We start from the raw sequence: 16,016 nt of genomic DNA, 5'->3' as shown, positions 1-16,016 counted from the left end.
GAAGGCTTGCACTGACCTGGCCCTGCAAAAAGCTCGTTCTTGCGTAGCCATGCCATCAAAAGGCATTGATGTTTGCCCCACAGAGCACCACATATGCTCTGCAATGCTTTGATAACACTACTGAGCAAACCTTGTCAGCGCTCTCATTGGAGCGTGGGCGTGTTACCTCGACATTAGTGACAGTTGACAGCTATGTGCTTCCAAACACAAACGTTGGAGGTGCACTACAGTTACATCACTGTGTTTACACAGCATGCCTCAAACATGTTATTTTATGAAGTGTTTAAGTGCTGATATATCTATTTTTTTAATCGTCAGGCATTTCTACAGATTTAATGACAAGCTCACATTGTTCTAGTAAGCATTAACATTTAGGGCCCTGATGCCTCCAGATTTTGCCCTCTCAGGCAATTGTTTCTGAGCCTCTGTGGTGAAAAATGGTTAAATGTAGTGCGTAAGCATGCAACAAAGAACTGGGCATGCCATGAAAAACACCTCTGCGTAGAGAGTTACAGACGCCGTTCAACTCACAACATACATGACAACAGCAAAAGAATAGAAAGTTGGTGTCCATACATTGTGACCCACCTCTCTCTAGGCATCTGGTGGTTGGGGTTGTAATGGCAGCGGACGCTGAGACCAAAGAGCTTGCGAGCAGTGCGCTGTATCTTCAGCCTCTGGACCTCCAGCGAGCTCTGAAGCAGCCGGTAGCGCGCCTGAAGGTCCCAGTCGTTCCCCCAGAGCAGATGCACGCTGCTGACTGGGAGGAAGTGGGTGGAGGGCAGCCTCTTTAGGAATGACTTGAACTCATCTGGCAAAATGAATGAATAAATAACATAACTAGATCGATCAACGTTGGGGGAGAATGCAGAGGCTGACTTTGCATCTGAGTCTCGTGCAACGATGTCAGACAAACAGGCGGCGCCGTCAGCGTTTCCGCTATGCTGCAGTGCCACCGCACACACATTACAAAGTCAATTAGAATAAATAATATGGCATATTTACTGTTGCCCCTCATTCAAAACAGCTCGATTTTTATTATACGCTATATTATGTTTACTGTGCACTTAATTCCAGCCTGACCTTGAAACAGCCTGGACTCAATTCAAGAGGCTCATTTCTTGCATTTCTCTCAGTATCTGAGTGACTGTCAGGTTTTGTTTAGGCCTTTTATTGCTTGTTAATAATATATAAGTCAGAAAAAACATCAGGTGTATAGTGAGAGTTCACCTCAGGGAATAACCCAATTCTGTATATATTATATTGTATTGTATTATTTATTTATTTATTTTATTATGATGTGATCAGTGGGGCTGGCAAGTGTGTCTTGGTGATACATCTATGTGTGAGTCAAATAAACCTGCTATTTGGGTCATTCAGACGGATTATTATCCCCTCTAGCATAGAAAGGTAAAATATGGGAATAAATCTGCATTCCAAATGGAACAATAGTGAATGTTTGTTTATGTTTTAATCATGGAGATGTCGCACTAAAGCCAATGTGTCAATCATCTGCGATGTTATGTGAACATACAAATGCATATAGCTCACATCCAGCATATATACATGGAGAACAAAAAAAGTCTTGACAACATCCAAGGACACAGCATTATTTAGCAAAAGCCGATGGAGTTGTGGAAACGGTTGGTTAATACCCTGCCCATACACGCCCTGAACAGTCCGCTCCTTTCGCCTCGTTTGAGGCAGGCTAAATTGCCTGGCCTGCTGTTTGGTTTCGGGGCCGGAGCCAGAGAAGCACTGCGCACTTTAAACAGGTGGCGTGCTCTGTGAAACCTGGCTGGGAGAGGGCACTGGCTGTTCCGATTAACTGCGCGAAGCGTCCCCTTCAAACAAAAGGCAATTCTGAGGGGCCTGAATAATTCATACTCCACTTTGCAGCAGATTGGCTGAAAAGAGTTAACATGCCGGCTTTACGTGGCGTATCCTCCGCAAGGTGACTCAAGTAAAAAGACTATGAATAAAACTGGGGATGATTAATTAAATTTAGGAAGTTGCGTAGGGCTGAGACAGACCTCACAACGGCTGCACTGCAGATGAGCAGCATCCCGATGCCTTGAACAACTGCTTTTCTGAGTTAGGAGAGATGGTTTTTCATTCTATGTACTTTGTCCTCCTATAAGTGATATAAAAATTATGGTAATTTGGGGAACTGATTGGCCCATTAGAACTAAAGTGGGACTGATGTTTGACACACGCAACTCACCTAACTGTGACCTTGACAAAAACCCTTAACCCATTAAAACCATAGGTATCAGCACAATAGATTACAACTGGAAATTGCAAATTCCTGTGCCTAAACACATGCCATATATTCCAAAAATGCTTTTAAGCTTGCATGAGGCAATTTGAAGTGGCAATGTCACAGAGCTGCAAAGGAAACACTTTTCTGTTTTGGATGTCAGAGGACATTTGAAAATACCAGCCATTGTGTGTCTGGATGGAAGAAGAATTCTCGCAAATTCTGTTATGTTTTTCCAATTGTTTGTTTGTTCGTTTGATTGTTTTTTTGTTCATTTTGGAAACACTACAATAAACACTTCCTTTTTATTTGTAAATAATTGTGTTAATAATTATAATAATAATAATAATAACAATAATGTATTTTTAATGCAGTAAATTCATCAAATAAAGACCATAAATTAACTGCCATGTTGATCCAGGGAGACTGACCCTGTAAATGAGGATAATTGAAAACACGTATGTATTTTACTCTATGTACCTGAGTTCTCAAAATCCTTGTAGGAGGCTGCCCACATCTCTGTCATCCCCTGCAAGGTGTTCTCCATGATCTGCAAGTCTGTGACGGGACAGTTGCAGTGTGGAAACTCCTCGGCGCACCGGCAGATGCACTGGCTGTTGCGGCACACATACTCCCCCTCGCCGTTGCACATGATGTAGCTGAGGGCCGACTGCACAAACTTCTCCTGCAGGTACTCGGGGAAGATGACCTGCAAACCTGGGGTAGAACGAGGAGCCTTATCTCACCCATGTGAAATGTCTCAAGTGAGCAAGAGAGGCTTTGCATTTGACAAAATCAGCAAAAAGTTTTAAATGTTTGACTTTGAAGTGCCCTTCGCTGGTGTTTAACGCGATAAAACAGGACAGTGATTGATGAATTTCGACTTGATCTGCTTTTTTTTTCTTCTTGATCTTATTTATACGTCAGCACTGTGTGTGCACATGGGAGATACAGTACTGCTCTTGATAAAAATAAAAAAGGGGATTTTGTCTGCTTCCAACTGCATTATGTAAGAAACCAGTCTCTTCCTTTTTGGTCAATGACAGGTATATCCTCCATCTATCATTTATTCACTGCATATCTTAACTCTGCGGATCATATTCACAGTGTACACACAGACAGGGGATGCAATGGAGCCAAAGTTAAAAGCTTTTGCTTTCCATTTAGGGCTGAAAATAAATCAAAGGCTGCGTGCACAACAGCATTACGGGAACAGTGCTATACACATATATTGCTTTCATAGGAGCGAATCCATATGCAATATTCAGTATTAAAAGCACCCTTTCTATGAGTTAATAGACATACCTGCAAACACACAAGTATACACAATCGAAACTCATCCCCATAATTAATTGGTAGCCCAAATTCATTAAATGTGGAAAGTTGCTTTGAAACAACACCTTTGGCGACTGGAGACTTGAAATATTGCAAAATATTGAGCATGTAAGTAAAAAAATGCATTAATTAATGGATGCGAAACGTTTCTATGTTGTGTTCACTGCATATAATGAGATAATCTCAGATAATGAAAAAGGGGCCCTGGACCAATCAGGCTGCACCCCTCTGGTGTGCTGTTTCTCTACAATCATGGCACATGGGGGCTTCCATTAAGCCTGGAACTGTTATTTATTTATTTAGTCTGTGTGTGTGTGTGTGTGTGTGTGTGTGTGTGTGTGTGTGTTAACAGGAAATTATCTGCAGCAAGCAACACGTTGTAACTTTGCACTGCATCTCTGCAAGAGGCACATTTGCAGCCCAGTCTGTCACCATAATATGCGGGAGTTGCCACCATGGTGGAGGCAGAGATGGATCATATCTGACCACAAAGAGTTGGATTGCAAAGGGCTTTTTCTCCATCAGGCTGTCTGCGGCCCCCCGAGCCAATATTCATTTAGCTTGATGTATTCCTGGACCTGAAACTTTAATGTGATTTGTGGGAGAATCCAGATGGCGAGTTCATGGATGGTCGCTGCTCAACGACAGTAGCAGCGCCAGCGGCCGAGTTCACAATAACACCCAGCTCACTCCCATTCTCCTTTATATATTACATCAGAGACTGCTGGGGGTTGAGGCGCCGCTGCTGTCACTGTCTGTATAATCACAACACTCCCACCCACCCCTATCCAACCTCACCCCCATCACTTCTGTCGCTCTCTCCATCCGCAATCTCCTAATATTTACTCAGCCACTCTCATGCCATCTCTGTCTAACTATTTCCAACTGTTGCCATATACATGCCAAAAAAAAAAAAATGAAAACATTGTCTTGTCAGAATGTAGTGACAGCGTCGCTGGGTTAGACAGCGAGAGCATACTGACGACTCGTGCATGCCATGTCCCTGCCTGCCCTGTGGGAACAATGTGATGAGTAATCAAACAGATAACCCACAATTCCCATAGTCGGAACAGGGAAGGCAGAGTGTAGCAGAAAAAGCAACAACAACAAAACGTGGATGCTATATAGAGCGTGTAGCCATCAAATGCTGGCATGTCATAATCAGGAAAGGACACGGTGGTTGGTGGTAGTAGCCTAGTGGGTAACACACTCGTCTTTGGACCAGAAGTTCAAATCCCACTTACTACCATTGTGTCCCTGAGCAAGACACTTAACCCTGAGTGTCTCCAGGGGGGGACTGTCCCTGTAACTACTGATTGTAAGTTGCCCTGGATAAGGGGGTCTAATAAATGCCTTGAATGTAAAGGTGAAATGGTTGACCAGCGGGTAAGGATATGGACAAGTAATTGGAATCGGCAAGGTGCCACTGAGCAAAAGTGTGTGGGGACGGTGCTTTGCTCAGCGGCACCTCAGTGCCACCTTGGCGGCTTGGGATTCAAACCAGCAACCTTCCGATTACGGGTCCGCTTCCTTACCTACTAGGCTCATGGTGAAATTGTCATTTCACAATGGTAATCTTTTCACTTTCATGAACTGAGCTGACTGCAGATGGCTGCAGGAAGATATGCAGTCATATCTTCAGTCTTCTGTTCGAACTACTGTAAATCAATGAATACATTCCAAATATATATATATATATATATATATATGTGCAACTACTTATTTAAAGGTACTGGGGCCTGTCAACCTCTGCTTATGTAATATGTGCAGGACAGTGTTATATATTATATTGATTATATATTATTGCATGTAATGTGAGCCAGACACCTGCTCAGACAAATTATTTAAATTCAATTCAATTCTAGGAAAGAGTTTCCTGCCAAGGTTGCTGGATCTATTAATTATCCAATAGGTAACATTCATCATCTTAAATTAATGTATAATTCAAGTAATTTGAGGTGGAACTGTTGACTAAAATCAGCAATAAATGTTTAAAAACAGTCATACATTGGTAAGTATGATTTATTTATTTTTATGGTGATCGGATGATGGGTGTGTGCTTATAAATACATTACACCCAATTATTTTAAACCTTATTTGATCATATTATCTGTTATCATAATATACAGTGCCAGGATTCTCCACTCTTCTCTCACTGATGGTACTGGGCACAGATACAACCAAAAGCCTTAAAGCTTAGCAGCTGCTCCTCTGAGCTCACATACAGGCTGTATATTTTGGTGCTCTTGATGACAGATCGGATGTCCCCACCCAACCATCTGAGGGCTCTGGCAAGGCTGTGTTGCGCAATGCCACGCTCCACCTCATGGCCATTGGATCCATCAGTGATTAATTGACCATTGTATGCCCACAAATTCACCAAATAATCATTACTTAATGCACTGGCCCAATAAAGTGGATTACGTGAATGAGGCATTAAATTACACCAAGGCTTGTGTTCCAAGCCTATAAAAAAAATCTAGACCTCTACACCCCCTTGGATTTTTTTCAGCACCACTCAGTGCCATGTGTCCTGAGAGGATACACAAAGATAATCAGAGAAACCTGAGAGGGCAATTTAACGCAGTCTAATGAGCTATAGCACTGAGAGAAGATAACTCTCAGAGTGTATATTGAAATCACCTAAACCTGACATCCAGGTGTAAACAGTGACATAACAGATTTGTAATGTGAAGTGAAGTGATTGTCACATGTGATACACAGCAGCACAGCACACGGTGCACACAGTGAAATCTGTCCTCTGCATATAACCCATCACCCTGAGCACCCGGGGAGCAGTGTGTGGGGACGGTGCTTTGCTCAGTGGCACCACTGCCCCTTTTGCCACACATGCAAGGGTTTAGGTAATGATTAATCGTGGTTGAGGTACCCTAAATGTCTCAACCAGCAACGTCAATTTAAAATAAACACCTTAATTGGTCATGTCCCGGCTTATGCAAGAGAAATACTACTTTCCCCACCTATTTCCCTCCATACACCAGCAACTTAGGAGGGCAGAGGTGGCCTAGCTGGTAAGGAAATAGACCCAAAATCAGAAGGTTGTCGGTTCGAATCCTAAGCACCCTTCATGGCTGCCCACTGCTCACTCAGGGTGGTTAAAAGCAGAGGACACATTCCGTTGTGTCACTGTGTGCTGTGCTGCAGTGTTTCACAATGAAAATCACTTTCACTTTACTTTCACTTTGTTCGTTCAGTCACTCCCTCAAACATGTGACTGTTTAACTATTAGAATGACTACTGCTACCACTAATAATGATAAGAATAATAAAATGTACATATACATATGTACATACATTGATTATAGAAATAAGATAAGATTATCCTTTATTAGTCCCACAAAAAAAAGAAAGCTGCCGTAACAGGCTGGCACACACTGAGGCACCGGAAGTAGTATTTTACTTATGAACAATTAATGTTACTGTGCAATTAAGTTTATTTTTTTCAACCTATTGATAATGGTTCTCATTATGAAACTTGTCATGGCATTTAAAAAAAATATGACATAAACCATCAGAATTTAATTAGTTATTGTCATTTGTTATTGATTAAGTATTGACATTTTCGGTTTGTGTGTCTATATAAATAGCTAAGTGAGTGTCAGAGATGTCTCACTTGGTGATTTATGTTTTCCAGGTAGACATGGGTGAATGCACTTTCCAACACTAAATCGCACAGTAATTACAGTAAAGGCAGAAAATTACAAAATGGTTCTGAAAACCATGCCTGATGTGGTCTAAAAAATGGCCCAGGCAAAGCTGGGTGCAGCAGCTTAGAACAAGATGTGATTATATGTTTAAAAGTCTAAGGAGCAAAAGCTTCCCTTCCAAGACTGTCAGAGAGCCGTTCAATTTTTATACAATAAAAATAAATTCAAAAACACAAGATTTCATAAAACTGTCAAACGACAAAACTAAATCTGCATTCTGTAATTTGAAGCAAGTTTCCAATTATTGGGTATGAGGCCAAAACATATAAACAGCTGGCAAAGGGCAACGTCTCAAGGCAGCACTGTGCATCTCAAGTATAAATCAATATGCAGCCATTTCCTCCTCGCCACAAGTGTAACATAAAAACACTTTTGGAAGCAATTGAAACTACAGCTGGACCGAAGGCTTGTGTACGAGATGACACCCGTGTAATTTTAAGCTGTCAGAAAGGTGGCGCTTGCATCAGAAAACTAAAACCAAAATCAATAAGAGAGCAGAAAATGCATGAGGCGCTGGCGCACAGGGTAGGGAGCTCAGGATGCGGCCAGGCTCTGATTTATGGGTCTGCCTGTCCGAGAAGAAACTGGGTGTTGATTGACCACCTCCAATTGAAAGTTGACCCAGAGGTCAGTGTGGACAGATTTCATCAGGTACCGGAGCTCAGTGCAGCTCCAGGAAGGTGAAATAAAGGGTGCCGGTGTCCATCTTCTAAATGATCCCCCATTATCCGATGTCCATGGCAAGCCAGCGGCCCTGGAAAACGAATCATTCCTCATTCCGGTGCGTTCCCGATACCAAGGGACCTGAACGGCATTTCATTATACTAAGCATGATACAGAAAAAAAATAAATTGTTCACATTGTTCCAATTGGATTCGATCTGTATGGCCCTAATAAATAGCATCGTCTGATTCATGCTCAAGCACATGGTTCCACGAGTCTGCAGCAGCCCATTGCTGCAAACATGGCCAGAACTGTACAGGTTTCTTCATTGGACTGTTCAGGAAATGTTTACAAGAGTGCAGGGGAAATGCAGAGAAAATCAAGAACTGTGGTGATGAGCATGTAATCCATCAAGCACCAGATGAATTGCCTGTGGGGCTATTTAATTTATTTTCACTTCACCACTTTGAAAACTGTTGGCTCAGACTATTCTAACATATTCATAAATCTTCCAGGATGGACTCACTGCTCCTGGTAGATGAAAAAAGAGAGATGAGGAGGTGGGGTTAAAAAAAGACCCAAAAAATGACTTTGCTTTTGTTTCCCCAGCTAATTTATGGCTGCCATATCTTAGGTAATTGTGCGCAGGAAATGACTTTGTAGCAGAAATTTCCCAAGTCCTCACTGTCTCCCAGGCAGATGAGAGCTTATTGCAGAAATTAGGTGACAAACGACCGGCCCGTTTAACTACAACTTGTTAATTCCCACCTTCACTTAATTCCACCTCTCGCTGATGTGCAATTATTTATAGCACCCCGGAGAGACAGTGAATGTGCAACTCAAGATAAACCCATTTCCAGCAGGTAATTTATGTAACAGCCAAAGGCAATAAATAAATAAATAGATGCATAAGGTCAATTGTTCTGAAAAGAAATTGTGATATGGAGCATGGAATGTGATTGGGAGGGATGTCCAAGCATACACATTAAAGCTACACATTCAATATATCTTTAGGAGTTGCTTGTCTGCTTAATTAATTTTTTGGAACAATTTTTTTTTTAAGTAAAACACTGCTTCTTCGTGTACCCTGTGAGATGGATTGGGCAATTTATTTAGCTCTTTGGAGGTTGATGAGGTCAGCTTGGGCAGTTCAATACTCCACAGTCAGTTCAGTTCAATATTTCTTTCCTAGGTAATCACAACAGCCTCAGCCTGTGAAAAACAGCACCCGGCTCACTGAAACAATGATAAATAATATTAATAAAATAAATAAATGAATAAACACTCTGTGGACCTTAAGCAGGAATGCAATTTGAATTTGTGGTTGAGGATGGGCGTGTTTCACGATTGCGTTCATTGTTATCAAGATCTCACATGCCTTATTTTATATGCTCAGTGGCGTTAATAGGACATAACATGAAACGTTTGACACATTCATTATTATTTTTTTTTAACGTTGCATCAGTTTAGCTGGTGGGGACAGAGCTGAGAAATGCCGCTGCTTTGATAGGTGTCTCCCTTGATGCCAGATGCGATCGTGGCGACAGAAAGAATACTCCGGCACGCTCTGTGATTGTAGTATTATCCCTCAGTGTTATCTGCTGTTTCCAGCACCCAGATCACAGGAAGTGGCCCCCACAGGGAAAAAAAGATGAAAAATTATATATTCAAATGTCAGAAGGATGAGGTACTGATTCACATGCAAGTTTTAGTTCAAAGGCCCTGACTGATTTTCTTTAGCACTTCACTTAATGTGTGAAAAAAGAAGCTTTTTTTTCTTCAATTCGTGTGTTTTGTTTCAGAAAATATTCAGAGGTTTTTCCTTTTTTTAACCATTCCATCCTTTTGTCTCCAATGGGACCACACACTTTCTGATTTTGTTAATTGAAACTACACTTCCAAGCCTGATTATAATAACACTACTTAAAGTGGATTGGCACAGCAGACCTTACTGTGGAACTGACTCCCCCCCATTATGAATGTGAGGTATAATTATAGCAATAGCCATTGATTAAATAAGCCAATGTAGTTGCCGGCATGGCAGAGAATGGGCACGACACATCTGTCAGTATGTCTCATCTCATTTGAATACTGTAAGTAATTTTTGCCCATGGCACTCAAGTCTATCAGACAAAGCCTGGTTTCAATTGAAATGTCAGGGAACACCACGATGTCTGCACATTTGTTTAGCAATATCCTTGGCAATTGACAGTTTGAAAGGCCCTGACTGGACATGACAGCCCTGTTCACGCTGCAATCCCACAAGACTTGCTTTATTTCCACAGCTTGTCATAAAGTTAGCTATTTATTTTTGTGTAAACAAAAAAACATTAGTCTTGCTCTGAAAGACAATGTCATAGAATTATCCATTCCCCATTCTGTGTATTTAATTCCTGTAGAGTCAGCGTAGTTTAACAGTGGGTCTATATGTTTATGACATTATTACAGTGTTGTTGGTCCAGCAATGAGCACCATGGGTAGCTCATTATTCTGCATGGACTAATAACATATTCAAAATCAAAATCAGTATAACATCCAGGCATCTGAAAATTATTGCCCTGCCTCACTTTCTTGGAATGTGCTCTGGTGTGGCTTCCCTCTGGTTTCCTTCTGGTTTCCTCCCATGTCATATGTCATGATCATTGCTAGAATTGTGATCATGTTCTTTAGAACCCTGATGGTTTAATATGCATTATGCGTTTGTATAATGTTGTAGCCGTTTATGGTACTATGTCAAATTTTATGTTTGCTCAGTTGTGTTGAAAACTCTGTTGGAAACAGTGGGCATCCATGCCAAAGGTCTTTATTAGCCTTACTAAGCATCGACTCCACACTAGAATGACCCTTTCTGATGGACAGAGGTCTTCTGCAGTAACACCAACACCCCCTGTCCTGACCCCAGACTAGCACCTGACTGTTGATCTACTCTCCTCCCTGCATTCCTGTAAGGCATCTGCTCTTCCCTGGAGACGGCTCGATATTGGGATTCAGCAACGAGAATCATGCTGCTCCACTGTGGAGGTGATGATCCTCTTTACTCCCACTCTGACCCCTCCACCTGACCTTCAAGCAACTGTGAGGGCTGGAGTTCAGAATTCCTGGGCCGTGCTGTGCTATCTGTATCTAGCAGGAGAGACTGAGGCCTGAATGGCAAACTAACCTGCAGAGACTTGATTTATTCATTAGTAGGAGGCTGTTCTTGGCAATAGAAATCAAGCAGAAAAAACAGACATATAAATCTTTGTGAATGTGAATAAAGAGTTATACAGAGTTACAAGGTGAAGCGAGTTGCAATCTCCTTAAGGGCTACGCCCAGTCCTGGCCAGATTGTCCTCAATGTGCTACTCTGCTCATTTGCGTATAAAAGCATCAATGCTCCCCTGTTTTATCCTCTTTCTGTATTCCCTGTTATTGACATCTCTTGGTGTTGGTTTGTTTGTTTCAAACTGGGTTTTACTTCATTAACCTAATAGTGGTGTGCAATTTGTATCATGAACAAACATCTTATTTTAACAGTGTGTCATCTGTACAGCTATGCGTTCACTATCTCATGTAAACTAACTGACAGGCGTCAGACAACTGGTGACCATGTTAACTGGTGCCCTGAACTTTCGCAAGTGATAAGTGAGCCTAAATGCAGTCTAAATGATTAAAATAAAATAAACTCTGTGAGTTGTCTACGTTGATATAAATAAGAACTCAGTCGGCAGGTATGAGTTACGTTCCTTTAGAAACTCTGCCAACCACGTGTCCTACATTTCCACTGTACAGCTCTCACAAGTCATCTCAGATCAGTGGATGTTGGAAAAAAAGTAATTTAAGAGCATGAAAGAGGCCGTTTAAACTCTCCTCACAGGGCAATGATGGTCCACCACCTCTGATTAGAGTTGTAACCTTCTGTGTGGATCTGAAGAAGGTTTGATGTAGAAGATCCATCCTGCTTCCTGGGGACATTTGAAATTAGTTTCAAATGCCAATAGGATATATATAAAGCATTTTAATAAGTGTCTACATATATATTTATATGATTCGGAGAACTGTGATTGTGTAAGCCATTACTGCTTGGAAAAATGTGCAATTTAATTTATAATGTGCAATTTTTCTGGTGCATTTCTAATGCTGTTGTCAAGGCCTGTCACTCCATTGTGTACCTGTGTATCTAAAGTGTTGTCACTTTTACTTATACAGCCACTCTGTACATAATGTCAACATATACTCCATGTACATGTATACAACTTGTTCAACTCTACATTTAGACTTAATTCCATTTCATAAAAATATATGGCTAAATTAACAATACATATGTCCATATTTATACTTTATTCTATTCTATTGTTTTTAGAAATTTTTTAAGCTCTTAAATTTGTACTGTCCACTGTCGCCAAGTTAATTTCCCACAAAGGTTTCCCAGAAATTATAAGAATTTCATTACTGCAAGTGTGACTGACCATGATTTGTGTGAAAGTTGAAGTGATTAAAATACAGGAAGCAGATCGTATAGTGTCATAAAAGGGACTCTAGTTATGTGCAAGTGCTGACTTTTGCACATATGCAAGGGGGATTATTGGAGAAGTCTGCACATCTGAGCTTCCTTGAGCAGCCACATAAATTTATGAACCCAGGGAAGAAAAAAAAAAGTTAAATTCACACAAAAATCCATAATCCACAGACTACAAATTCCTGAATTTTTTTGCCAAATCACCCAGTGCAACAGTTTTAAATAAGGTCATAATAATATACAGTATGTGCATTCACATATATATCTTTTTATGATTGTTCATCCAAATATTACATCAAATAAACAAAAATAAAGATTTTCCCTTCCCTTTCCCTTACAACACAGACTTTTTTGTTCAAGTCCCATCAGCATTATTACCCTGACTGTGTGCAGTGGGATGCAACAAAGAATCGGAAAGTAATTTCATTAATGGAGACAACAATTCCTTCAAAGTGACCTTTCCTAATTCAGAAGGGAGAGTCGGCTGACTAATGGAAGTAGACAGGGGTTGTGCCTGCCCTACACTGTCTGTCTATTAAGCTGCCGTTGGTGTCAGTCAAAAAGGGGTGGCCTTCACCCCAACCCATATGCACTCACACACATCGCCTAGCAAGATCTCTTACAGCCGCACTCCAAACAGCCCAAACAAAGTCAAAATGTCATCTTTTGTTTTATTTAACCACGAGCGCTGTAAATGTGCATCCCGGTGAAGACATTTCTGTTTATTTACTCTAGTTGCCCCTCCATGCAAAGAGCATCTTGTCCTGCGGCCACAGTTCTGTTTTATAATACATTAAAATACAGGATAGGTCAAAAGTCAAGTGCACTGATTTTGTCATGTGGTTCAAGCCTTGGGGTCTGCTGAAGCTTATAAGAGCCCCCCAAAAAATATTATTCTTTTAATGTGCATAGCCCGCGTCATTAAAATTTTAATGAGAATTGGATGTTGTCTACTCTACAATGCTGGCTGGCTAAGTCTCACATTATGAGGTTTAAAGGTCCCCTATTATGAAAATTTCACTTTATTTAACCTTAGATTATTTAACATTATTGTGAGTTCCGCTTGCATGTCTATGGTCCTAGAAATGTGGCTAGAAATGTGCTCTGGTCATTCTGGAGGCCTGGAAAATCTCCCCCTATGATACCTCCCTTTCTCAAGCTTTGTTTTAAGAGAACTCCACCGACCGCCATGGCTTTCAAATGTGTGACGCATTCCAATTGCTCAGTGGTTTGATGTGAAAATGATTTTTTGTTCTGTCATGCGAGATACTATATCATCTATATAATAGCAAAAAATAATTCTAATAAGGGAACCTTTAAATCAAGAACAATTACTCATGAGTAGCACTGCTTATAGGTTTGCACATATTATCCAGGCAGCAAATTTCAGTCGGGTATGAGGAAAAAAGCTAGAATTTAGCAGATCCAGAGAAAATCCATTTCTCCCTCTTGGAAGGAAGTCAGAGATTTTACAGGCAGTGAGCAAGCTACTTATCAAAGTAAAATAACCGCAATAATGCAAAAATCTGGCCTGCTCAATTGCCAGAGCAAATTACGAATCGGAAGAGCCCGCATTCCGTTTTTCATCAGCAAACTGTAAGCAAGGGGATCATCCCCGCAGTTGATAGTCACACATCTGGCCTGAATGACAATGTTTTATTTCCCCAGCCACTGACACCAGGCCAGTAACACACAAAGCCCTTAAAACCTGCAGACTACTTCCACCTTCCACCGGTGGAACTTGAAAGTGTATTTGACAGACAAAGTAATTATCCAAATCCTTCCAGACATAATGATCCCTTCTGGGAGGTCTGTGAAGCAGTTGCGTGGCTGAAAGATGTGCTAGAGGTACGAAACCTCCCTCACACTGTGTGAATATAGTCACTTTTTTTTCCCCCTCACCAAAATGCATGCTTTGCTCCTTTCATCATTTCACCACCCTCAGCTGGATCCGTAAGCAATATACTATCCAGCAACAATAATAATAAAAAAAAAATGAAAATACAAGGCTGAAACATCTAATTATCACAGTTCTTCCTGAAGCCTTTTTTTTCTTTTAGGCTGTATGTTACGTTGGGAACATCTGAAAAAAGCAGAAACTGTTGCTATGAGGGGATTGAGATGTCATCTACACAGACATTATGATGTGGTGCTTACGTACCATTTGATGCATCAACCAAATGTTCACAGGTGAAAGATTTAACTACAGAAGGTGTAGTACATGGCACCCAAGACTTGTTCATTTCTAACGCTTGGGTGATGCGGTTTGACCACAGGATTATTATATAAAGGGACATAATACTGTCCTTTTATTTTCTATACTTTAGTCACAGTGACCTGAACAAATTATATTGATTAGCAACAGTGGCATCAGCTTGATAAACGTGTAATTAATTTTCATTGTGGAAACTAAATCTGAAGTTCTTAAAAGTGTTTCCAGACCATCAGTGCAAACAAAACTAAATTATGTCCCGTACTTGACTTTTATATTATGTTTGTTATATAACTTACACTTGCATCCTCATCCTGCATGCAAATTGACGAACAGTTCCACACTTTAATTTGTTGCTTAAACATATACATATGTGATTAATTAGCAATAGATGCTGCACTGCAGGAAAAACGTGCAGAAAAAAGATGGTCACAGGCTGTTTACCTTGCAAATGCAGTTTGTTCTCTGGACTCTGCAGTAGAACGGAGCTCACAGAGTCAAGATTATCGTAGGTGTTGCATCCAAGGGGGCCCGTGCGCGTCTCTGTCACCTGGAACAGAAGCAGGACACGAGAGCCCAGAATAAGAGGCGATATGCACCGGTAGCCTGGAGACCATTCCTACCACAACCATGAGAACCATGATCTCTTGACAACCTGCATCAGGACATAGTTTATTCATTACAAAGCCATTACTGTCCTTGCAAATGGTTCATAGTAATGCACATTGACAAGCTGCATTCCTGCACGTCACATACAGGTCCTGAAAATATGCTCAACACATCCACCAGCATTTCGGAGATTTGTAGCTCCCGCATTGGAAGGATTTTGCATGTGGCACCAGCTAAGTGCTAAGTGCTTTAATATTCTCAACGATGGGAAGCAACAAGCATCAAAGTCAAGATTTCTTTTATTGCTGCCCACTCTTGAGGCAGGTTTGCAGGTTTATTCTGCTTCAAAAGGTGGCAAGACAAATTTGCTAATGGCCTTTTCTCCTAACTTCTCCTGATTATACTTTTTTTTTTTTTTTTTTTTTTACCACTGGTTTGGTGATTCAAGAGTGAGAAGTCTACACCCCTTATTCCATTTATTCAGCTTGAACAGAATATGGGTTTTCACTAGCGTGGTTAACAAATGCTTCAGTTTGAAGACATTATCCAGCTACTAGTTAGCCAGTGATGCCCTGCTAGCTAGCGTAATGATTGTGGATGTGGATAGGTTTTGGGCATGAGGTCCGTTCAGTGGTTTTAACCAACCCATCATGTGAAAAGTGCTGACTGACTCGTGGTGACATTTCCGAATTGGGCCCATAACAATGGCCTT

The 16,016-nt window shown here is 41.0% G+C and overlaps 1 protein-coding gene across 3 annotated transcripts in view; it reads right to left on the bottom strand.

Annotated features, from left to right (window-relative positions):
* brinp1 (bone morphogenetic protein/retinoic acid inducible neural-specific 1) overlaps positions 1-16,016 on the bottom strand; it is a 92,254-nt gene that overhangs the window by 8,385 nt on the left and 67,853 nt on the right. For 2 of the 3 annotated variants that reach the window (XM_028974500.1, XM_028974502.1), the window contains 3 exons: positions 15,140-15,245; positions 2,741-2,977; positions 577-811 (listed from right to left, as the gene is read on the bottom strand). In XM_028974500.1, the coding sequence (XP_028830333.1) occupies positions 577-811; positions 2,741-2,977; positions 15,140-15,245 (578 nt within the window). The remainder of the gene's footprint in view (positions 1-576; positions 812-2,740; positions 2,978-15,139; positions 15,246-16,016) is intronic. The other variant, XM_028974501.1, reaches the window with a different exon arrangement.

Source organism: Denticeps clupeoides, chromosome 3 (assembly GCF_900700375.1).
Source record: "Denticeps clupeoides chromosome 3, fDenClu1.1, whole genome shotgun sequence".
Classification (NCBI taxonomy): Eukaryota; Metazoa; Chordata; class Actinopteri; order Clupeiformes; family Denticipitidae; genus Denticeps; species Denticeps clupeoides.
This window is presented reverse-complemented; position numbering and strand designations above follow the sequence as displayed.